The 24,994-nt window shown below is 46.5% G+C and overlaps 1 protein-coding gene across 1 annotated transcript; it reads right to left on the bottom strand.

Moving 5' to 3' along the window:
- Positions 1-917: 917 nt before the first annotated feature.
- SYT8 (synaptotagmin 8) lies at positions 918-24,735 on the bottom strand. The gene is made up of 9 exons (XM_038405901.2): positions 24,498-24,735; positions 14,418-14,549; positions 11,719-11,876; positions 10,814-10,909; positions 10,172-10,339; positions 8,696-8,863; positions 5,156-5,273; positions 2,812-2,945; positions 918-1,720 (listed from the first exon to the last, which is right to left on the bottom strand). Exons 2-9 carry the CDS (start codon positions 14,530-14,532, stop codon positions 1,487-1,489), a joined length of 1,191 nt encoding a protein of 396 aa, XP_038261829.1. The 5' UTR covers positions 14,533-14,549; positions 24,498-24,735; the 3' UTR covers positions 918-1,486.
- Between the last annotated feature and the right edge of the window lie 259 nt (positions 24,736-24,994).

Below are 24,994 nucleotides of genomic sequence, written 5' to 3'. Positions count from 1 at the left end.
CAAATCCCATTGACCTGTGTTCCTAATTCCCTTTGGTTACAGTAAGAACTACTACTGTAAACCCACTGAGGTCAACAGAACTACACCAAGAAAACATATGGCCCAGGATGGCTTTCTCCACAGCAGAGAAGGCAGAGTGAACTGTTTTAACATTCTGGATTTTATTGCTCTGTACCTTTGATGCTTTTCCATCATAGGGATTTTTTTAATTATTACTATTAAGAATTATTCATATTATGGAGGCACCTAGCAGCCCCAGCCGAGATGGGGGCCCCATTGTGCTAGGCACTACATGCACACAGAGTAAGAGTGTGTTCAGTGTTCAGTATTTGCCAAGATGCGGTTTGATACCTGGCCAATTCCATCTTCTGTCAAGAGAAGCCCTGGCTGGCAAAGGCTGGCACAGGTGCCCCGTGGCATCAGGGTAAAACTCACCTAAAGTTTTAATCTAAAACAAAGAACCCCTTAAAAATCCTCAGAATGAATGGCCCCTTGAAATGCAAATGTCGGAGGTCTGTCTAACTAGGTATATAGCCCCATGACCATTGTGTCAAAGTGCGTGTCCCACAGCATGCTTGGGAGGTAGGGCATCCCTGGTATTCCCATTGAGAGACTAGGTGACATGCTAAAGTCCACTGGAAGCCTATAGCAGAGCAGAGATTTGAACCCAGGTCTCCAGTGCCTTGACTGCAAGTCTGTCCTTCTGCCCCTCAATTTGAGGACCAGACTCCTTGACATCACATCTTTCCCTAGCCTGCCATGACTCAGCATCTTTGGCTTGAATAAAAATCTTCTAGGAATGCCCTTCCCCCCCATAAAATATGATTATGGATGATCATCCCTCCTGGATCCTTCCAGTAAGAAGCAGCCCATCCATCCGTGGTGATCCATTGAACTGTGGTGTTGTTATTTTGCAGGTTTGTGTCAAAGGAAGTGTCGTTATTGCATTATTTTCAGTCGCATGTATTTCTCCCTCCTAGACACGGTGGAAATAACCCACTCCATGTGTCCGTACATCTCCAGTATTCCCCTCCTCACCCGAGGCCAGGCTCTTTCCAGATCCCCACCCACCCTGCCTTGGGTATAATTGTCTCTGCATTAACTCCCAACCCCAAAATTTAGCACAGAGACATGTTCCACACAGTCCCCTCCACTGGCTCGAAACAGAGGATAGTTATGCTGGGGATGAATTGTAGGTTCAGGTGCTCTCAAAGCTCTTGTCATTAGCCTAAGGTGCCATATGCATGAGTGACCAGCGCCCAACATGGCCTGGGGAACTCGGTTCTTGCTCACTTATATTTTGGCTACAAACGATACAGATTGTATACTAATCGATACAGATTCTTCATAGCAAAATCCCCCCAACTCTCCCAGCCCGGGCTCTTTTTGCCTTTCCTTGGCACTCCAGACCATACATCCAAGCATGCCCATTGTCTCGGGTTCCTTATGATCCCGAGTGGAGAGAGAGAGAGAGAGAAGCCTCCCTTTATTTGCCAGGCAAAGGCAGCTTGAAGTGGGATTTCAGCTCCAGGGCATTGTCCACTTCTTCTACCAGCTGCAGGCTGTGCCACTGGGCGATGGGTCGACGGGGATTGGCCAGCATGTCTGACCAGTGGCGCAGCTGGTTGCCCGTGGCTCTGCAGCCCAGGAACACCTTGCCGATCTGTTTATTCTTGGTCACCTTGTCGTGATCCCAGACCGAAATCACCAAGTCGATGTTCTGGAGGGAAGGCACAAATGGAACAGGTGAGAGAGAAGGAAGGAGGGGGTGCATGTAAAGGGAGAATAAACATAATAGGGGGCAGACAGTAAAGGAAGCAGAAGAAGATGGTGGGCGAAAGGATTCAGAGGAAAAGAAAATTGAGGGTGAATAGCTAGAGAGAGAAGGGTGATTTCTCCATAGGGAGGCCTATGTAAAATGTTTGAATCCCTTCTCTCTGTGAGGGGTATGTTCTCTGTCTCCTACAACGTACCGCTGGCCCCTGAGCAGGTTGGCTGGGGCTGCCTACGGAGAGGCATGTAGGCCTCTGCAGAGGTGTGTATAGAATCAGTCACGGAAGGGTAAAGTGGCTACTGTAGAGTCGATGCAGTTGGATTTGTTAACCCCACATGCTTCGTGGCCATGTAGAAAAGGAGGAAGAAGCCAGCCATGACTGGGGATGGGCTGATTGGATGGACGGACTGACTGACATGCATCCCCCCACCCCTTCTTGAAAATAAAGCATGAACTTTTATTTGGGATGTGGCTTATCCCCTAAAAAGGGAAGGGCTTGGAGGTTCAGTTGGTTGGGCTGGGAGGGTCATGCTCACACCGGGGAGAGGGAGAACCCGCTCTGGGATGCTCCCCATTCCTTTTCATTACCTCCTGACCACTCCCCTGCTTCCAGTCATGCTACAGAAAAGTGTGAGAAATATAGTATCCGGGTCTGGAATGAAAAATGCAATCAGCAAGGTCCCCTACACTTCCCCAGTGTAAATCTGGGGTGAGAGATTTCCTCTGAGGATGATGACATCAGCCACTCACTCAAACCTTTCAGTCCACACCGCCCTGAGTTCCAAACTCCTTGTTTGTCTGTATTGCAGGAGACCCCTGTATTGTAGGAGACATCACTTCATTTCCCTTAGCCTTGCAGAGCAGCTGAGCAAAACTAAGCCCCCACCACAATGGCAGTGCCTGGCACCAACAGGACTCTTATAATTTTTTTGTTAGTACCCTCAGTTATAGCAGCCACTTCACAGCTGGTGACTTTGGGTTCATTGCTAGTGGTGCCTGTCTGTTACTGAATGCTCTCCCTGGCTGGGGAAACCTACCTGGATCTGGTTGAAAGGCACCTCAAAATTAAACACCTCATTGAAGTAGGGGCTTAAAGTGCCCTTCTTCACACCTGTCTTCTTCTTCTTCCATTTCTTCTTGTTCAAGATAAGCTGCACTTTGACAAAGGGGTCTGAGAAACAAAGAGAACGTAGGCAGGAGTGGAGGGCATGACCAACCAGTATCGTTAATGCTATCCCTTGGCGCAAAGATTTCCACAGCTTGCCCATGAAACAGCTTCATGGAACATTGACATTCAGAATTCTGCTAGCTTAACTGGCCTCTGCATGGCTTTGCCAATGCACATCGATCATGACCTGCAGCAACCCCTGCTTTCCAGTCCCGAGCTTCCCCCACAATTCAGCCAATCAACCTCAGTCCTGATCTATGATATCTCTTGAAATTCCACACAGCTCTGCCAATGCACCTGAATCCCAACTTCCAGTCTTCCTGCTACTCCTCATAGTGGTTGTGATGGAGCAAAATGAGGAAGAGGGGTAGATGCAAAGGAGAGGCACGGGATATGAGGCATCTAACCTCATATGCTAGGGGGTTCCTTTAAACACAGAGTGGAATTGCTCCCAGCCCCATACACAGAGAGGAGGTTAACCCTGAGCCCTTTCCACCCACAGACACAAAGTCCCCACACACACTGTTTGGGGTTGCCCCAAGAGCCCTTCTGCTGAGGACAAATGCAGAAGTTGCCTATTGTACAAGCTTTTGCCAAACTGTGTTACAAATATATGTTTGCTGTGTTGTTGTAGTCATGTTGGTCCTAGGATATTACTGCAGGGGTAGGCAATCTATGGCACATGTGCCAAAGGCGGCAGGCGAGCTGATTTTCAGTGGCACTCACACTGCTCGGGTCCTGGCCACTGGTTCCGGGGGCTCCGCGGCTGGCCTGGGGTACCGGCCGCCAGCACCCTGCCAGGAGGGGTTCCGTCCGCCAGCCCCGGGTCCCAGCCACTAGTCCCGGGGGCTCCGCTGCCGGCCTGGGATCCCAGCTGCTGGCCCGGTGCTCTGCAATCGCCCCCAGCTGTGGCCTACTGGCCCCAGCCTGAGGCAGTGAGGAGTGCAGACAGGGGCAAGAGAGGGTGCAGCTCAGCACTCCCACCTTAAAAATTGTTCCAGTGCCACTGTACTGGGATATTTTTAAGTCCTGATTTGCTGCTTACATCACTATCATGCCACGTGGAACAGTGCACTACGTTTGATGTTGAGATTAGAATGTACATGTAAGAACTGGAATCAGAATTTTCTGACAAATTTCAAGATTTCCAGCAATTTGGCCCAATGCTTTCTTTTCTAATTAAAGCTGAAAAGTTCAATGAAAGCGACTTGGATTTGTCTGTATTTCAGTGGACAGGTGTTGAAGATTTCAAAATGCAGCTCATTCAGTTAAAAAGTTCAGAATTGTGGACATCAAAGTTTGGAGATCTGCAGAGTGCACTTGAACCTACCGAGAGAGATCATGGAGCCTCTATCCTGACCTGCTGGATGTCCCTGCCCGTGAAATTTAACTGTTTGAAGAAAACTGCATTTGCAATGCTTTCAGCATTTGGATCCACATACCTGTGTGAACAGGTATTTTCACACATGAAATCTGTCCTCTGTCCCTCTCACAGCCAGTTAACAGTTGATCACTCAGAAGCCTGTGTGCAGCTTAAAGTATCCAAATACGTGCCAGACATTGGAAAACTCAGCAAGGGCAAGGATCACACTAAACTGATAAGATCTGCATTTTAATTTAATTTTAAATAAAGCTTCTTAAACATTTTTAAAACCTTATTTACTTTACATACAACAGTAGTTTAGTTATATATTATAGACGTATAGAAAGAGACCTTCTAAAATTGTTAAAATGTATTACTGGCACGCAAAACCTTAAATTGGAGTGAATAAATGAAGACTCGGCACACCACTTCTGAAAGGTTGCCGACCCCTGTATTAGAGAGACAAGATGGGTGACCTTTTTAATCAGTAGAAGTGGGTCCAATAAAAGATATTACCTCACCCCTTATCTCTCTTGCAAATATATGGTGTGAGTGTTGGAAACTGGAACTAGACAATCAAACTCATTCATCCTCATCACCTGAGGCTGAATTTGAATCCACAACTCTTACCACTGGTGCCTTCTGTATTTCTGTCTGTCTTATCTCCACTCCCATTATAGCAATAGGAGTCAAGCCTGAATTGTGCTGGAGCAGAGAGAGACCTGTGTTTAAGGCAAACCTGTCTAGCTGGCGCTTATCTGTCAATGCAGCGTCATCGTGTGTCCTTCCTTATGTGCCCCACACTCCCGAATCCCACACTGTACAACCATTGTGGCTGCTTCTGCCTTACCTGATAATCCACTTGAGTCCATCCTCTTGAGCTTCTTGGCTTCCAAGATCACCACAGTGAGCTTACTGGTGCTGGGGATGTATCGGAGTGTGAAACAGATCTCCCCAAGGCGCTCTTGCTGTTAGAAACACAAAGTCAAAAGAGAAGTGATCAGTGAATGCTTGATGGCAGGATCAGAGCAATATAGCCAACCCGGCCAATGCCAGGGGCCGGTGGGGCTTTATGGACTAAGGTTAGCCTTGGGGCCAGTAGGACTCCCAGGGATAGGGATAGGTTTACCAAGGGTATGGATCTCCAGGGTAGGATAAGGCCTGTGGCCAGTAGGAAACTTCAAGGTAGGCTTAGGGCTTGGCTACACTTGCAAGTTACAGTGCAATAAAGGAGCCCCAGGTGCACTAGCTCACTACCCATCCACATTGGCAAGGTACGTAGAGCGCTCTGACTCCGTGGCTAAAGCGTTGCTGGTATTCCACCTCGGCAAGTGGAATGACATTTGCTGCACCCCCGCTGGAGCGCCGCGGCGCCAGTGTGGACGAGATGTTGCATTACTGCGCTCTGACCCGCCTCCGGAAAGTCCCATAATCCCCTTAAGTGGCCACTCTTGTCATTGTTGTGAAATCGGCTGCAGGAATGCGGAAATGCCCTTTCAAAGCTCCATTTCGGAGAATCCAGCTGCTTATCAGCTCCCAAGGAGAAAGCAAACATTTACTGTTTGTTTTGAGTGAGTGAGAGAGAGGCAGGGGGAGGGGGTCTGAATTTACAAGACAGCATGCTGACACACTCTCAGCACCCTAAAAACACACTCTCCCCCCTCCACACATATACACACAACACACTCCCTTTCACACTCCATGCCGCCACCACCCCCATTTGAAAAGCACGTTGCAGTCACTTGCATGTTGGGAGAGCTGCCCATAATGCCCTGCTCCGAGTGCCGCTGCAAGTGCCGTAAATGTGACGACACCAGTGTGCTGTCAGCTGTCAGTGTGGACAGACTGCAGCGCTTTCCCTGCTGCGCTCTACAAAGGCGGGTTTAACTCACAGCGCTCTACATCTGCAAGTGTAGCCATGCCCTCAGAGTTACAAAAGATAAGCTTCTCTGGACTAGGGCTATGCATGGGTTACTAAGGATAGGCCATCACTGGCTAGGGTTGGACCTGGGTCCAGTAGCACTGCCCAAGCTAGTGTTAGAATTACCAAGGGTAGAGCCCTCTTGGGTCAAGTTAGGCCTGAGGCTGTCAGGCTCCCCAGGCTATGGGTGGGGCTTTCCAGGCAAGTGTTATACTGGACAGGTAGGGCTCCCTGAGCTAGGGTAGGAGTTTCTAATTGTAGGGCTCCCCAGGCTAGGATAAGGGTTTCTAAAAGTAGGCCTCTCCGGGCTAAGGTCAGGGTTACTGAGAGTAGGGCTCCCTGGGGTAGAGGTAAGGTTATTAAACGTAGGCTTTTCTGGGCTAGGGTTTGGCCTGGGGCTGGTAGGGAATCCCATATTAAAGTTAGGGCTACTAAGGGTAGGGGTCCTTGGTATCAGGTTAAGCCTGGGGCCAGTAAGATTCCCCAGGCTAGGGTTAGCATTACTAAGGGGAGCCCCTCCAGGCTAGGGTTAGGCCTCAGGTTGATAGGGCTTCCCTGGCTAGGGTTAGCCCTGAGGCCAGGACTGGTCCCCAGTCCAGGCTTGGGTGACTAAGGCAAGTGCTCTCCATCACTGCCTCTGCTGCACCTATCCTGTGGATACACAAAGGAACTGGCCTGTGAATGCAGCATCTTTTACCTGCATATAATCAATTCTCCCAGAAGGGGGCCACCGGACATGACCACAACAGTAAGGATACAGGTTACACCTCATGCTCCAGGGGTTTAGAAGTGGGAGAAAACATCCAAATTTGAAATTTCAAACAACATGTTTTGGTTGAAATTGCAATGAAAAGAAAGGGTGAAAAATGTGAAAACATTTGTGAAAATGATGTCCCGTTTTCTGATCTGCTCTAGTGTGGAATTATAGCCTCATACTTTGCAAGCCACAGTTCATCAAAGGCCATGTTCCTCTGGGGCAAAGTTTGTTGAAAATGTTGTCTCTTTTTTGTTGAAATGTTGATGAAATTGTCCATTTTTCAACACTTTGACCATCTGGTTGAAAAGTGGGACAACATTTTCATGGAAATGTCATTGAAAATACTGTCCCAGTTTTTGGTTGAAATTTTGACAAATTTGCAAATTTTTGATCAGGTCTGCTACACACTCCATTGTGGATTTTTATCAGGTGAATAAATAATTTACAATTAATCTTGTATTCACTGAATTTTACCTTTTTTTTCCTATTTGCAAATAATCTTCAGACACACCAAGAAACTGTCCAGTTTTATAACTAGACAAAATTAATAGCAAACTTCTACTTGTTAATTAGGAGTATTACAACCAGGGCTATAAACTATTGTTCATGCTGTAACTGATGGGACTCATTTACATAACTTATGTAACTATTTTATGTAACTCTAATTACATAAGTGGTATAATTTACTGTGAATAACAAGCACAGCATGAATTTTGAACTATAGATTTGACTGTCATCTTCAACATTTGCATTTCACGCTGTTTTCGTTAGTAGCTTTTCTTTTCATTTCATGGCAATGCTGTCTAGTCACGTGGAATTGTTTCTATTCTACCTGACTAGACAGCATTGCCAATTCTTGTGATTTATATCATGAGTTTTATAATATTTGGTGCTTTTCTTAAAACCCCAGCTCCTGGACTTCTGTCATTATAAGAAAATTTCCATTTTCAAATAACTTTTAAAAAGTACAGTTCTAGTCTTCTGGCCCTCATGATTATAGAGGAAAGCTTGAAAATGTGAGCTTTAATGGCTTAAAAAGCAAGACAAATAAAAAGAACCCAATGTTTATTATTTTGAAAAATCTCATGATTTTGAAATCAGGCCAGGAATGATTTGGGGGGTGCTGACTCATGACTTTTGACTGCTTGGCTTGGCCATCCTGCTTTTGTAACCAACCATCTCAGCAGAAGTTGCAGTTCTCTTGTTATATATCAAACAGAGCAACTCAACAATATTTTGGCAAATAGTCCAGCTACAAATGTGCTTTTCCTACTCCTCTGGGGGAGGAGCGAGTTATTTCACCCAGCCTCATGGAGCAGTTTACTGCCCACAATCCTGGCCATCCATGCTGGCTAGTGAGTGGGAGAAGGCTCCTCCCACTCTTCACCTCTCTCCATCCTTTCCTTGCTTACTGGCTCATTGCAGGGGATCTGGAGGGAGTAGCCGCTGCTCTCCTCGCTGTGTCTAGAGGGGAAATCTGAGCAACCAGGCAGGCTTTGCTCCTCTGTGCAATTGAGTAAGTACTGCAACAGTCCTAGCCCGTGGGACTTCAACAGAAGTACTTGCTGACGAGGGAGGTGCTGCTCAAGAGGAGCGAAGGTGGTGGAATCAAGACTTCCATGGGGAGATCTGTGAGATATTTTGCCACTGGTTCGGTTTCCCTTTGCCCACTTGCTGCTCCCCTCACTCCAGGATTTGACTTGGATACCCACCTCCATCTTACTGGCAGCGGTGAGCTCTTGCCACTGTTCAATCACGTGCTGCAGATCAAAGTCGCCCAGAGGCAGCCGGACCTCACCGATGATGTCGTGTTTGGCAAAGCGGTTGAAGTCGTAGATCTGCATCACCAGGGTGGACTCAGACATCTCCGCCTCGGGAATCTGTCCGGGAGGAGACCAGAAAGGAATGGCAGTGGGAGGGTTAACAATATCACTGTCGTGCTTTTCTGTTGGAGCTCAGTCTTGTGAGTCTGGGGCAGCAGAGCTGTAACAGAGCTTCCCTCACTTCATTGCCACTCCCTTTCCCCCTGCACTGAAGGCACATCTGGGCCTGGGCAGGCCCTCCTCCTCTCCCAGAGTGAGAGTCAGCCTCCATGGTCATTCAGCGCTAGGATTCCCAACACTCTAAACCCTGAGCCCTGAGCAGGAAGGACCCCTGAGTACTGGAAACCAAAGGAAGGAGGGAAGATTTGTTGCTGTGATCATTTGCAGGAGGGACCAATGAGAGGTGGCAAGTCCCCGTTTCCCACTCAGACTCAGCAGAAGAAACTGGCAGGACACAGAAGTGTTTGTGCAGGAGACCAAAGCTTTACTCCTGCAAGTGTGTGTATGGTGCTGCACAACCGGGAGAGCAAACTGATCATGCTCCAGCACACACATGAGTGAGGGATTCATCGGGGCAATGGAGGGGAGTGTGCAGGGCACTACTAGTAGCACCCTGGTTGCTGCAGCACTGGGAAGAGTGCAGGCTTCATTGAAGCCAATTAGTCAGTTTCTGCTGAGGATTAATGACCCTTGGGTAGTAATTGCTGGGCTAAAGAGGCAATTTGGCTCAGTAATGGGTAAGATATAAGTGGGAGGAACAGGAGCTAGGGGGAAGCTCAGAGGGTGAGCCTGAGCTGAGGAGAGATGGCTGGATAGAATTCTCCTCCCACTGTGTAAGCCTGCAATGCATTCTGTTATACTGTGTAAGTGAAGAATAAATACCCACGTGGTAAAAGGGCAACAATCTGGTGTGAGGGGATGGTTAAGAGAGCAAGAAACAGGCCAGGCAGTACGGCACACTGGGTAGTCACAGAGCCGCCCTCTGACGGGGGAAAAGTAAGTGTGAATGTAAGAAAATCTCAGACCCTGTTTCTTTATTCTCAAGAATCCAGGGCATAAAAGGGGGCATGTGGGTAAGAATGGGTGGGCCTGAGGAGACATCCGTCTTCTGTGTCTCTCCTCCTTGGCCTCACTCCTGCCAGAGAGCAGGAGGAATTTGTTGGAGGCGCAGCAATGCTCTCCCTAACAGGATCATGTCCTCATCCTGCTCACTTGTTTACCTTGCCCTCGTACGTGCCACACTCTGTATCTGCGCTCTGCAGGATCAGCACTCGCTATGTGAGGTCTGCTTTCAGCTCACAGTGAGTCAAGAGCAACTTACAGCAGCGATCTGGATGAAAGGGAGTAGCTGAGAACGTTTCTCACCTGGAAGGTGAAGGTCTCATTGAAGACAGGGTTCAGAGTCTTCCGGTAAACCTTGCTTTCATACTTCTTCCTCATATCAGATGTTAAGTAGACAATAACGTATGGGTCAGAGGTCCCCCTGCTGTCCATGGCCTTTAAATCTGCTGCCTGCTTCACTCCAACTTTCATCTGAAAAATATCAACAGCAAAAAGTTATTCCATGTAAAGAGAGACATCTGGCTTGGCTTTGCAACCTTCCAAGTGGCTGTACTCAAAGTCTGTTGCAACTGGACACAGAAAAGCACAGTAGGTGCTTTTTGTTGTAGGAAGCAATGTTGGGGGTGCTGTTATGGGTCAGTAGCCAGGAAGATAGGAGGGACCCTGGTGGCCAACTGGAGGGCTAGGACCTATTTAGAATCTGCAGCTGTGCCCATAGGTTTAGGGGAGGAACTGGAGCTGTGTGCACAACAGAGGATCAGCATGCTGGCTGGCTGTTGTGGGGGTGGAAAATGTGATGGGCAAAGGGAAGAGGTGCAGAGCTGGCTCTGAAAGGAGGGGGTTTGGGATGCTGTGAAAGAGGAGAATCTGACGATACAAAAAAAAAGGCATTTCCTGCCTCTTCCATCAGTACTAGGTCGCTCACCCTGGCTTAGCGAGTCCTACCTCCTGGCTACGGAAGTTATACTCCAGGGAATACTGCAGCCTTCCTCGCTTCTCGTTCTCGAGTCCAGACTCCAAATCTTCCATATCTGGCTGGACCTACAGAAAGAAAGCAGCAGAATGTCTTACAAAATATCATTGCTCATGAAGATTCAAGACTGGGATCTCTGGGATTTCTCCAGGGCTGGAGACTAGGGACAACAATGCAGTTCTCTAACCATGTCACCATATTCCAGAGATGATGCTGCCATCCCAAGCTGCTTGCTCCTTCCTGAGCAGATAAGAGTGAACCGCAAGCTCATTACACTGTACTGCAGTGTGCTGCAATCCTGGAGGTCACTGTTTTAAAGTCATGTTTAGATTGTGACAAATGATGAAAGGATCCCTATTACATTCTGGGAATATAAGTCTGCAGACTGGCCACATTGAAGTGAACCAAGGAAACAAAAATCAGGACAGCCTCAGGATTATGCAAGGCTCCATCAATAAGCCCCAGTAGTCCAAAAAGGGACACTGGTATGTCTTATTCTGCCACACTAAACATAGATCTCTCTCATGCTGGCTGCTCCCAGACTCAAATACAGTCAGTACTTCCGTTTTTCTTCCTCTCTTTCCATAGCTGATTAATATGGAGCTCATGAAAATGAGTTACTCATAGCACTGGTGCAGAGGAAGTTCTCATACACATCTGTGCTAAACCATCCTCATTCTGGCCTGCAGCAGACATTGCTAACTTAGCTTGAGGTCGTTTCTGAACAGAAACTGCCCCAGTGGTATGTCCGTGGCAAAACCCGTAAGTTCTTGGCTCTCCAGCCTTGTCGCTCAGTTCACTAGAACATGCTGCTGCTTTCTGAGTGCCTCTGCATGCTGTAGAGTAAGGCGGAGGAGGGGCAATGGGAGGAGCATACCAGGCTGGCAGTGGTGGAGCCATTGATGTTTTGCAAGTTGAGTTTCTCCTTCTTCTTGTGCTTCTTCTTGCAACAGCAGCACTTGATAATGCAGATGAGGAAGAGGATGAGGAGAAGGCCTGCCGCGACTGCAATGGCGATGAGAGCCCATTTGGGTACTGTTGCACCGTTTTGGAGACAAAGAGAGATAGAAATGGGGTTAGATCACTTTTTATGGAATGCCTGTCTAGATAATCCCTGTTTCTAGGGAGAGAATGTTATCAGGACTCTTGAGTTATCATCTGACCCCTGGGCACATCACTTAAGGCCCAAATGGTGGACTTTAGGCACATACATCCACATTTAGGCACCTAAATAAAAGTGGCCTGATTTTCAGAGATGTTGAGCTTTTGCAACCCCACCCCCAAACTAACTCAGAGCTGTGTGTGATCAGCACTTCTGAAACTGAGGCCACTGTGACTGATCTGCTGGAATATGGATTAATTAATTGTCTAATGTTTGGCACCCCCATCTGAAAAGTCTGGCCTTATCTTCTCTGTGCCTAAGCTCCCCAGCTGTCAGGAGTGGGTGGGGGGGGAATAATACTCCACTACCCCCTAGGGATGGAGTGAGAGTTAATTCATTCATGTTTGTACAGTGCTTTGAGACCAATGGAAGAAGTGAGAGGTATCATAAAAGGCCAAACGATCAATGTAAGTTCATTTCAAACATGGGTAGCTGGGTAGAGAAACTGGCTGAGATTTTCGAAGCAATCTAGGCCATTTAAGTGTAGGCAAGTCCTGAAATGCTACAGCGGCACAACTGCAGTGTCTTACAGTAAATGCTCACTACAGCAACCAGAGGGGTTCTCCTGTTGGCATAGTTAATCTACATCCCCAAGAGGTGGTAGCTAGCTCGACGGAAAAATTCTTCCATCGACCTAGTGCTGTCTACACTGGGGGTTAGGTCAGCTTAACATAGCTGGGGCAACTTCACTGTTTAGTGTCAAGTTGGTCTTAGACACTTACCTCTTATTGAAATTAATGGGAGCTATCTATCTAAATCTCCTAGGCTGCTCTGAAAATCTCATCCACTGGTTGACTGGGTTAGCAGTTTGTGCCATAGGGAGAAGGAAAGACCCAAATGCAGAAGCAATTCCACTCGTTCAAGCCAATAGCGACTCCGATATTGCATTCACTATCCCTCGCAGCCTGTTTTATCCCAATATAGTATATCCTGCTAGCACTGCAGTGCTGATTGTTCTCATCTTCACAAGGAGACAGCAGTAAGCAAACAGGTCACATCCTGCACAAACACTGCCATGGTCTTTAAATCCCACTGCCTACACCCCGGCAGGTCCCTTTATGTGCTTCCTGATCATCATGTGCTTGGGAGAGACCAAGAAGTAGTGAAGGGGTTGTGAATATCAGATCCAGCAGTGACACATTATGTTCCCAGCCATCATTAAATGATGTGTCATTTTGATGGCGGAGGTGCCTCTGTTTGAGGAATCAGTGCAGGTCAGTGTGACAGAACCAGCATTGTATCCATGGGAATTCATATTTGTTTAGAGGTTGAGATGTGGGCGCCCAGCTGCGTTATATCTTTTCCTTGTTCTGAAGATCGGCTTTGCTAAGCTCTTGTACTTATGATCGAGTTTCGCCTGCAGTTCTGCAGCAATAGAACTGGCCTGGGAGTTCACTCCCTTGATGCAGGAATTTGCTGCAAAATACAAACTTTCACTATGAGGAAAAAAATGTTCATGACTGAAAAAACTCATGGTACAGAACATAACTGGATGTAACAGCTGCACTCTTGCCTCCAGGAGTCCAGAGACAGCCTGGAACAATCACTCTCCGACAGCCATGAACCACTAGGCTATTAAATCTGAAACCTAAAGATACCAGTTTCCATGTTCCATTGTTCACTCTTTCCTGGCTGATCTTTCTAGCAGAAACACCCAGTGAAATGCCTCCTCCTGCCCCCCCAAAATAAACCCTGAATGTACGAGTCGTTGCTAGATTTAATCGGGTTAACAGCTACCTATATTTTTAAAATGTATCAGAAACTGCCACTGGAATGCAGCACAATCCAGGAATCAGGCCACAGAATTTTCAGGCCCTCCCCTGGCCATGCCCCCCCCCCCCCCCAGCACCACGCTTATACTGTACAGGTGAGCACAACCTGAAACTGTGGTGCCACTAGGTGGCACTGACATCATTTCCTAAATTCCCCCTTTCTTCATTACTCTTTGTAAGATGCCCAGTGGCTATGGGAGCCACCATTCAAACTTGAAAAGGAGTACTTGTGGCACCTTAGATATTAACAAATTTAGGACAAAGTCATCACATCAAGCCATCTTATCTTTGACTTTTCACTTCAGGTCACCATGAAGTGGAGCTGGAGGGGTGAAAAAGGCAAATGAGCTGGTTGGGAGAAGGGACCGCTAGGCACTCAGGTCAGGAGCAGTGTCCTCAGTCTGGAGGGTACACCTCCCTCCCTCCCTGGCTGGGGTTCGGGGGAGCTGGCAGGGGTTCGGGAGAGCTGAGGGCTTTAAAGCTTATGGTGACAGCCATGGAGCCTTGGCTGGTGGCAGCCATTTGTGAGATCAAGGATAAGACCAAGAGGAAGCACGGTTGACTCACAATGGATTCAGCAAATAAATTAATCCCTGATGAACCCAACACTTGTGCCCACTCTGCCACCTTTAATTTACTCACGAGGTATTTTGTTAATAATGCCATCGATGAAGTCAGGCTTGGCAGTAGTCAGAGCAGCGGTCGTCGTGAGGGCACTGGGGGAAGTAATGATGTTTGAACTCATTTTGTTAGCCATGAGTAAGTGTGGGCGACCTGAAGAAACAAACACAATAATTGGGAAATTCATTTCCTTTGCACTGTTTGTCTCTCCAATCCCAGACTCTAGTAAGACTAAATACATATATGAAACAAACATAGTAAAATATGAGTAGTTTGGACCAGATCACCTCTGTAATAATGTGTTAATTTGCATTATACTATTCAACCGCTAGGTGTCTCTGTGTGCTGGACAGAATTCCAGACAGGTTGTAGTCCCTAATAAACAACAGAGACAAAGCTGGGACTCAAGCTATGCGGAAGTCTGTTTGATTGTGTCTGTCATCTGTGCTTTTCTTTAATAAATGCCTCCTATTTAAGAAAGTCTGTGATTCTATGTAATGTGACAGTCTCCTCCTGCAGAGAAACTACTGGGAAAAGGACAGAGAGGATGAAAGCTCCACTTGCCCTCAGGGCATTTTCCTGCAACCATTGCCTTAGGTGGGAGAGATGTGAGGAGCTGTAGGCGTAGGAGTTCATGCTCCCTCCCAACCCTATACACTTCAAGGATCCAGGGGGAAAGAAACTTCCTTCTCCACAGAAACAGGAGCCATTTGGCACTGACCTTTCCCTGTGGCAGCATGGCTGGAGCAGGAGTTGTTTGCATTGACTGGATCCCCTTGTTCAGTAGCAGCCTCAGAGGGGACCCACGGTAGGTAATACATGATGCCACAGAGAGCAGTTTCTCTCCTGCTCCGTTCTCTTCCTTCCCCAGCCCTGCTCCTGAATTCCATTCATGGTGGAAATGAGTATCCGCATGAAGCAATGGAGGGGGAGATAGTGGAAAGTCTGTGATCCATGCATGGAGTGCCCAACTCTCATGGGCCCCTTGCATTTCTATTGCACCCATAGGTCCCTAAGGATTCCAATGTATGTGGGCGGTATTGCAAACCACGCAGACAGACCTCTGTTTTCACTCACTGAAATGCAGCCCCCTCTGGGGTGGAACGTAAAAGAGGATTAGTAGCAGGCTGTAACTCCACACTGCAGTTGAGCACAGGAAATGGAGAACACTGTGTCCAACTAAAACTACAGCATGTTAGTAAACTTGGAGCAAACTAGACACTAAGAACTGCATCATAGTACACCATCTACTTTATGGTGCTGTGCAGGATCTGGGAGCCTCCAGGCCTGAGACATGACTGCATCTTCACCTCTGCTATGTTAATCACAGCCTCCAGCACTGAGACAGCAGCTCACTACCTTTATAGAAGTGCACCATGGCATCTAGTGTTGGACCCTTAATCCCCAGGCTGTGACTGCATTACCGCTGTTCAATGAGAGCACTGCACCTGGCACTTACCAGTGCAGAGACACAGTCATATGGCCAGTGGGACATTACAGCATGGACAGGTGGAAAGAAAGAAGAGTTGTGTCATCCATGAATATCCAGGAACCACACATAATCCTTTTTCCCAGAATTAACAGGAAGAGATTTATTATTAAATGAATAAACACGGAGAAGAGAGGTTCGGGACGTGTGTATGTGAGGCTGCTAACAATGGACCAGGCCCCATTACTCAGCTGAGCAGTAGCTCACACAACTAGTCCCATTTACTTCAATTATTTATATTACTATAGCACCTAGAAGTGCCACCAAGATCAGGGCCTCATTGTGCTAGTCATTTTACATACACATAGTGAGAGCCAGTTCCAGGCCCAAAGACCTTATAGTCTAAATAGACAAGACAGACAAAGGATGGGAGGAGAAACAGAAACACAGAGAAGAAAAGTGACAGAGGAGCCTGGAATAGACCACACCTCTCCTGGGCCAGTGCTATAGCTATTGGACCATACTGTCTCCCCTGGGTGTAGCCATGAATAATAGCTCAGCATTGTGCACAAAGGGGTCACAATCTGGCCTAATGTTGGCTGAGTGGGAAGCAACAAGAAAAATTGCTGAGATAGTGAGTCAGCAATTAGAGAAATCCTTAGTAGGGACTTCAGCAGAAGGCAGTGTGTGCTAGTGGATGGAGCACTGGACTGGGAATCAGGAGACCTGGTCTATTCCTGGCTCTGCTACTGCCCTGCTGGGTGATCTTGGGCAAATCACTTCACCTCTATGCCTCAGTTTCACCATCTGTAAAAGGGGGTAATGATTCTGACCTTTGTAAAGTGCTTTAAGATCTGCTGCTGAAAAGCTTTAGGTATTATTAGTATTATTACTAGGAATGTCTACACAGTTACAATATACAAGCAAGGGTGCGCAACACCCATTCATGAACGTGCTGGGTGCTGGCCAGTCAATAATCAAAGCCAGGTGTGTGGCTCTCCTCCCTGGAATAATATTAATAAATGCCATGCCAGATTGAAGTATGTGCCTATTTACCTTGACTCCCAGCAGCCACTTGCTGAATGTGAGCATGTCTCCATTTAATGAGAAAATGCAAGTGTATATTGCCCGCCACTCAGCAAAGAGACAAGTAATGGGCAAAGAATATTCCTAAAGAGAAACTTCCCTTGACTGAGTTTTGTAGAGAATGTTTCATAACACTAATAAAGGTACACGGAGCTTTTTGTTTTCAAAGTGATTCACAAACCACAGCTAAGGATTGAATTAATTAATTAATTACAAGGCTATTATTACTTGCAGTATAATAGCACCTAGAAACCCTAATGGAGATCAGAGTTCAGATAACACTAGGCACTTTTGAAAATCCCATGTAAATTCCAAACATCAGGCAGGCAGAACAAAGAATGGACTCTATTCAGTGCTGAAGAAAGGCATTTTAGAATCCTGAGCACACATCTGTCTGAAGTAAAATTACTCCAAAGCAGCCATTAGAAAGTACTTTAATTAATTTTGTTTTAACTTCAGTGAAAAACCTCTCTTTAATTTAAATCTTCCCCTGCAGTGACAGCAACCCTAACCAGCTGCTAGTGCTGTGAATTAGAAAGTGAAAACTGTAAACAGAAGTGAAAGTAACCTGTACAGTTATGTCCCTCCAACTTCCATGAAATGCAAAAAGAGAATCCATAAAAATGGTGCAAAGCAAATTAGATTTGCATCCGATGAAGTGAGCTGTAGCTCACGAAAGCTTATGCTCTAATAAATTTGTTAGTCTCTAAGGTGCCACAAGTACTCCTTTTTTTTTTGCGAATACAGACTAACACGGCTGCTACTCTGAAACCTAGATTTTTAATGATCTTGCACTTTTAATAATCCAGTTTGGTGTATTCAGTACCCCAGGTAACGAACACTGGGTTTCTAATCGTGTGCATTTCCCCCCTCAAAGCTCTGTGTAAACTGTCAGATTAGAAATTTATTCCTATTCTCACTTAATTTAAGAAAGCCAGTGCAGGAATTTCTACTGCCTTTGCTGCATAATAGACTTCTATAGTGATGCCCAAATTTCTGGACTGTGGCTCAAACCACACACCCATAGGAGGGAACAAAACCACCACTTACACCTCTATGCCTAAGGCAGCAAGATACTGGGTCCAGGTATTGTAGAGATACGTTTATGAAAGATTGTGATTTGGAGATGCTCCCTCATAAGGGACAGTGTTGTGAGTGTGGGAATTTGGAGATGTACCCTGGGAGGGTGGGCTGCAGCTCACTACAGAAGCTCTCCAGTTTGTTTTATTAAAGTTGTATTCCTTTCTCATTCACTGGCTTGTTATTTAATGAACCCCAAGATTGTTACAGGAATGTAGGAGTAAGCAAGGTTATTTGCCTGCGGACTCCCTCCATGGAGCAAGTGGGCAAGGAATGGGTGAGGAACAAGCATAGCCTTGGCTCCAGCTCCCTACTCACTAAGCCAGTTTGGGATAAGTAGGACAGTAGACTTTACTGAGGGCAAAGTAAATTCCTATTACAGGAGAGCAAGAAGGAAGCATTCGGACTCAAAGTGGAGTCTCTAAGGCAAAATGTCTCCTGGGGCTGCTCCCTGGTTAACGCAGCTTTGGACTCACCCCTTGCTCAGGGCTGTGAGCTTGAGTCACAATCTAACCCTAGGAATACACAAGTTGTGGGACAATAAGCTGGTTCCTCCTATAAACATGGAACAAATGGATCTTTGGCATGTGCCACGCCCTCGAGATAGCTCTGGCAAACAAACAGTGATAACTCTCAGAGTTATCTCTCAGCATCTGAAACAGAGCATCAGGAAAAATGTCCCACTGCGCTGAATGATGTGGATTTTATCAAATTCACAGTATCCAGTCCACACACATACAAGTGCATAAACAGGCATACACAGATGCCAGCATGCACAGGGACAGGCATCTGATCAGAGATACTTACACTAGATGTAAACATTCACCCACACACGTATGCACATATTGTATATACTGAATGTACACATACAGACATGCATACACTTACAAATACATTCAAACGTGTCATGGATAGATACAAATGCACACACACATACTCTATACACATACACATGCATACACACAGGGCCTGATTCTCATTTATACTGTAGTCCCTTTATATTGCTCTGGCAGCAAAAAGGGGCCTTAAAGTAGGAATACATTACACCACTGCCAAAGTGGTTTAAAAGGGCCTGAGTGTATGAGAGAATCAGGCTCATGGTCTGCATCTATGCACTGCTACATTCACCAGGCAAACGGTCTGACTGTTTATTGGCAGGGGCCTTAGAAATGGGAAGGAAGGAAGGAAAACCCTTGCTCAAATGGCTGGGGATCACTGGTAGAGAACAATAAAGTAAGAGAAGGGAAAGACCACAGATACTTCTGTATCATCTTTCACCAGATCTCAAAGCACAATGTAAAATTAGCTCTACAACACTCCTTTGAGGGCGCTAAAGGATCTCATCCTCCACCTATGGTGTGGAAATTCAGCAGCTACTAAACAGCACACAACAATACTACACAACAGTTTAGGATAGGAGGTGAAGAACGATGTATCCCACTGAAACCACATGGGGATTTGGTTAGGACAGCAGGGTCCCACACCCCTGCTCATTCTAAAAATGGCACAGAAGTTCAAATACTTTGACTGCAGGACAGTGCTGAGGCTCAGGGACAGGGCTGTGTGGGAAGCTTGCTGGCTTCTCCGTTGTTATCCTCCTTCACCTTTCCTTCACTAGCACCCAACTCCTCCAGGCCTGGGACAGCTTTCTTCTCAGGGGCATGCTTCATCTGCCATAAATGCAACATTTATGCCTGGCTACACACCCCGGAGTGACGTTCAGCCTGAGAATGGGTTTGCGCCTGTCACAGATTAATGTGTGGGTGTGTGTATACACAAAGGTGGGGACCAGGTGTCCACAGCAACTCTTTCCCACTGCCTGGCAATGCTCCTGCTTTACTGGGTGTCATTAAAGGTCAGAGATTAGTGTCCCAAGGCCACCTTCCCAAAAAGCTTCTCCAGGCACCTTATTTCTTAACATTGCAGAAAATTGGTTTCTGGTGCTATTCTCCTCCCAACACCTTCTGTAGCCCAAGGCCTCTATTAACACTATAGACCAGCTCCTCAGCTACTGTCAATTAGCATCACACCACTGACATAAGTGGAGAGATGCTGACTTTTATATACAGGGACAGCTCCCTAATTGGTGTCAGCCTATCAGCATTCCCTTCAATGGTGATGGTGCTCTGCTAATTAACACAGCTGAGGGCCTGTTCCTCTATATAGAAAGTTAGTGATAGGCTGTCTTTTTCTTCCTCTCTTCTTTTTTTTTTTTTTTTTTTTTGGTGATAGCTAGGATACCAGGTTGATTTTATGAGGCTTAATATCCATAAAAACCAGCAAGTCACATGTGGTCAGTGTGTGTGCAATGGGGCAGGGATTTGCCCTAATGCATTAGCAGAGCTGTTCAACTTTCTCAATTTCCCCTCAAGCAGAAAGAACTGAGAAGCAAAGCATTTTAGCCACCTTTTACTTCTCTGCTCCCTCTTTACGCTTCAAATCCCAGGGTCCTATTCTTTTTCCACTGTGTCCGAGCAACTGCCACTGACTTCAATTACTGCTATTAGGTGAAAGAAATATATTACACTGCAATACCGTTTCTGTAGGAGAAAGTTAGTACAGAGTTGAGGGGGTTCTGCTGTTCTGGTAAGGAGAGTAGGGATAAATCTCAGAGCTTTATAAAGCAGCAGCAGGCCCTTCCATCCTGGCTTGTTTTATTGGTGGATCTCTGGGGATGGGGGAAGCTGCTACCCAGTTGGAAGTGTTCCCTTGAACTACGGTTGCTCCAGTTTCGGTTGGCCGGGTAGAAGACAGTGGTCACGGTGGAAGGAATTGGAAAGCTGTGCAATATGGGTCACTGGTGGTGGTGCCAAAGTTTTTTATACCTAGGCCATTTTGGTAGGTTGTAGGTTCACGTTAGGAGGGTCTTTTACATCCATTGATATAGCAGGGGAGGACCCAGAAGAAGTGCAGGTGCAGTTAGTGCTGAGATTTTGATGTGGAGGGACTGCTCTCCCTTGATTGGTTTTTGATTGGCTAGAACAGGGGTGGGCAACCTGTGGCTCTTCAGAAATTAATATGTGATTCCTTGTATAGGCACCAACTCTGGGGCTGGAGCTACAGGTGCCAACTTTCCAATGTGCCAGGGGGTGCTCACTGCTCAACCCCTGGCTCTGCCGCAGGCCCTACCCCCTCTCCACCCCTTTCCATCCCCTCCCCTGAGGCTCCTCTCCCCTCCACCCCCCAGAGCCTCCTGCATGCCACAAAACAGCTGATCGGGAAGTGTGGGGAGGGAGGAGGAGGTGCTGATCGGTGGGGCTGCCGGTGGGCAGGAGGCTCTGGGAGCAGGGTGGGAGGAGAACGAGGGGGGCGGGGGGGGCTGCTGACATATTACTGTGGCTCTTTAGCAATGTACATTGGTAAATTCTGGCTCCTTCTCAGGCTCAGGTTGGCCACCCCTGGGCTAGTAAGTAGAGATGAGTGAATACTGCAAAATATTTTCTGCCAATATTTTCTCAACTATTTGCACTCATTTCAGCTCACACTGCAGGCTTTTCTGTGTTTATTTTCCATGAATAGTCTAACAAATGAGTTTCCTGGATGGTCTTGCATTTAAGGCATTGGTTGGCAACCCAGGATATCTTGATCTGCCACAGACCTCCTGTGTGACCATGAGCAAGTCATTCAATCTCTCTCTGTCTCGGGTCCCAGTCTGTAACAGAGACAATCATTCTCTTTCTCCCACATGCTGTCTGACTTGTCTATTAGATTGTAAGCTCTTTGGCACAGGTTCTGTCTCGTATGTACTTGTACAGCACCTACCTCAATGGGGTCTCTATCTCAGAGCTACTGTAGTACAAATAATTAACAATTATGATTCTTGCAAAGATTCTGGTGAAACAGGGAATATTAAGCAAAAATTGAAGAATATTTACTGAAATCAAACTAAGAATTCACAGTTATGTGCATTTGCACAATACAATCCGAGCATAGGCATAGTATGGTTTCTATATTAGGGGGGCAGGGACTTACTGCTATTAATAATAGGTATAGGTCTAACTTCCGGATTGACCGATTTAGTGGTATTTAAATTACAGTGTACTTAATGAGTGAGTCAGGCCACTCCCTCCCCAAGCCCCGCTGTGTGGGGCTGGCCAGCCCGAGTAGCCCTGCCGTGTGAGGCTGGCCTGAGCTGCCTGGCATCACCGCTCACCCCCCAAATGTTCTTCCATGCCCCCGCTAGAGAGGGCATGCCCCCCAGTTTGAAAACTTCTGGTATACAGTTTGGGGGCAAGACCCCTACATGCCCCCCCAATTGCCACCCTAAATCTGAGCAGGTAACAGGAAAGTACTATGTGTCCAGTCAGAGAAGTATGAATTTGAATATTTAACACTTGCAATAAAACTGCTCAGGACCAGACTTCAGAACAAGAATTCTTTGGAGACATTATTCAGTGAATACCTTTAGTAATATATAAACTGGAGAAAATCACAATTTGTTTGTGAAGCCATTCACAAACAGGAAAAAAGAGGAGAATTATGTGGAATAAATGCTTCATAAGGCATTAATGGCTAAGTTGTACTAGTAACTAAAGAGTATCTGTTGGATTTTCTCTGGTTTGAACAGGTTGCTTCCTGCCATGATATAATGAAGTAAATCCCATTCATAGATTCATAAATTCATAGATACTAAGGTCAGAAGGTACCATTCTGATCATCTAGTCCAACCTCTTGCACAACACAGGCCACAGAATCTCACCCACCCACTCCTACGAAAAACCTCACCTATGTCTGAGCTATTGAAGTCCTCAAATCGTGGTTTAAAAACTTCAAGGAGCAGAGAATCCTCCAGCAAGTGACCCATGCCCCATGCTACAGAGGAAGGCAAAAAACCTCCTGGGACTCTTCCAATCTGCCCTGGAGGAAAATTCCTTCCCGACCCCAAATATGGCAGTCAGCTAAACCCTGAGTATATGGCAAGACTAGCAAATAGAAGCCCACTATGAGTTTTCATTCTCCATAGACAGGCCCCCAACCTTCTGCACCTTCCAGCTGATTTGTGCGGCTCTGGCAGTTCAAAGCAGCCCTGAAGCTGGCTTAACTGTTTACTTGAAGACTTCTCTTGTCTACAGAATGACAGGTTTCAGAGTAGCAGCCGTGTTAGTCTGTATTCGCAAAAAGAAAAGGAGTACTTGTGGCACCTTAGAGACTAACAAATTTATTATGCTCTAATAAATTTGTTAGTCTCTAAGGTGCCACAAGTACTCCTTTTCTTCTTGTCTACAGAGGATCTTCAGGGGCCAAGTTGCCGTAACAATTCATACACTGCCCCCACTTCTGGTCATGTGGAAAAAGGGGCATAGTCAGGGTGTCCCTATCCCACAGTGATTCCCCAGGTGCTGGAATGGCCCCTTAGTACCATGGACAAATGGTGTAAATCAAAGCGACCTTCAGACTGCTCTAGCTTGCTCTTATGGACGCCTTCCCGCTCACTCCCTCTCTCCCTGAGTTGTGCTGTGTGTATCATGGGCCCGCCCAAGTATCTGGCCCAGAATCTTTGCATTCAATGGCCAGATTGTCAGCTGGTGAAAAATGGGGTAGTTCCAATCTGTAGCTAAGCGGATTTATGCCTGTGCTGGATCTGGCCCCATGATATATAAAATATGCAGTGACATGTAAAATGTTATGTCGTAACACATATTTCTTAAATGTTTCCTCAAATGGCCAACTTTATACTGTTTTGTAATATATTCTAAAACTGCTCTTCATCCTGCTAATGTAAATATACTGAGTTCCACAAAGCTTATGCAGTATTTTGGATGAAACCATCAAAGTCCTATTGGTTCTCCATTAAACTTCCCTCAATAGTTTGCACAGAAGTCAAGCTTGGAACAGATTTCCTTTCCCTAAATCTCCTTTCCCCTCAACCCCATCAGGCAGTATGCTGCTTGCTAGATAGTTATTGGCCTGCCAGTCTGAGAGATGGCTGCATTTCAACAGAGCTGTATGTATATTGTCTGTAAAGAATATTGGGTCCCATCAAGATGGAAGGTGCTACGTCATCATTGTACAATAGTACTATTTGCTTTGCAGAGCATTTGATCGGAGACAGAATAAATATACAGGAAATACCTTTATTCAGACCACCAAAGTTGGACAATGAACAATTCTGCTTATCCTGTGGGTGACTGCAGTAAACAATAGAGCTGGCACTAGCCAAAATCCATACTTGCCCACCAGCCATTGAACGCTTAACATTCTGCAAGCAAGCCCCTTCAGCCGTCCCCTAATGGGCAGGAAATGCATGCTGTGCACAAGAATGAATATACCCAGACTACAGGGCACTAAGCTGATTGTATGGGATAAAGCTTGGCTTCGTTCTGGGATTTCCGAGGAGAGAAACACTCGTTATCACTGAGGAAGATACATTTGAGCTTGAGGCCAGACTGGGATCTAGGTTACAGCTCCTATAGAAGTCAATGGGGTTGCGCACAGAGTGGAATTTGGCCAGTCATTTTGTATCAGATAAGCAGGTAAGGGATATATAAGAGGAAGGAAACACTTACCTCTTTGTTTCTAGCCTCCTTTTTTCCCACTTTAGCAGCAGCTGAGCCCTTCTTCTGGGTACATTATTCTTCTCTCTACCTCAGAACCTGAAAAGGGCCCATTGTTGTGGGGGCCATTAACCCTCAGCTCAGCACACAGGGCTGGTGGCTTACAGCAGGGATCACTGTGTCTCTGTACAGTGCAGCCCAAACAGGAAATTCTTCTTTGCGAGCTGCGAAACCAGACCGATTGGAAAAGCTCTAGGAAGCCCCACCTCAGGCATTAAACTATTCACCTGCACACACAAAAAGCCACGAAGGGAACTCCCAGTGGGACCAGGAAGCAAAATCAAGAGACTCTCTCTGCCTGGGGACAAGCTAACAGGCTTAAGAAACTGGAGGCAACAGGTATTGTTATTCTGCTGCTTGTTTGCATCAGGGGGACAGGAACCTCTGAAGTGGGAAGCTTAATTAAATTTGGTGTTAATGATCTTCCTTATTTGGACCTACCTCAGCAT

Source organism: Dermochelys coriacea, chromosome 6, assembly GCF_009764565.3.
Source record: "Dermochelys coriacea isolate rDerCor1 chromosome 6, rDerCor1.pri.v4, whole genome shotgun sequence".
In the NCBI taxonomy this organism is placed as follows: domain Eukaryota; kingdom Metazoa; phylum Chordata; order Testudines; family Dermochelyidae; genus Dermochelys; species Dermochelys coriacea.
This window is presented reverse-complemented; position numbering and strand designations above follow the sequence as displayed.

Excerpts from the sequence above, each read along its gene's own strand:
- SYT8 (XM_038405901.2), bottom strand. The coding sequence starts at position 14,532 with ATGGCTAACAAAATGAGTTCAAACATCATTACTTCCCCCAGTGCCCTC. Across the intron at positions 10,340-10,813 it reads ATAACTTCCGTAGCCAGGAG|ATGAAAGTTGGAGTGAAGCA; the intron begins GTAGGACTCGCT and ends GATATTTTTCAG. Across the intron at positions 2,946-5,155 it reads GGACTCAAGTGGATTATCAG|ACCCCTTTGTCAAAGTGCAG; the intron begins GTAAGGCAGAAG and ends TTTGTTTCTCAG.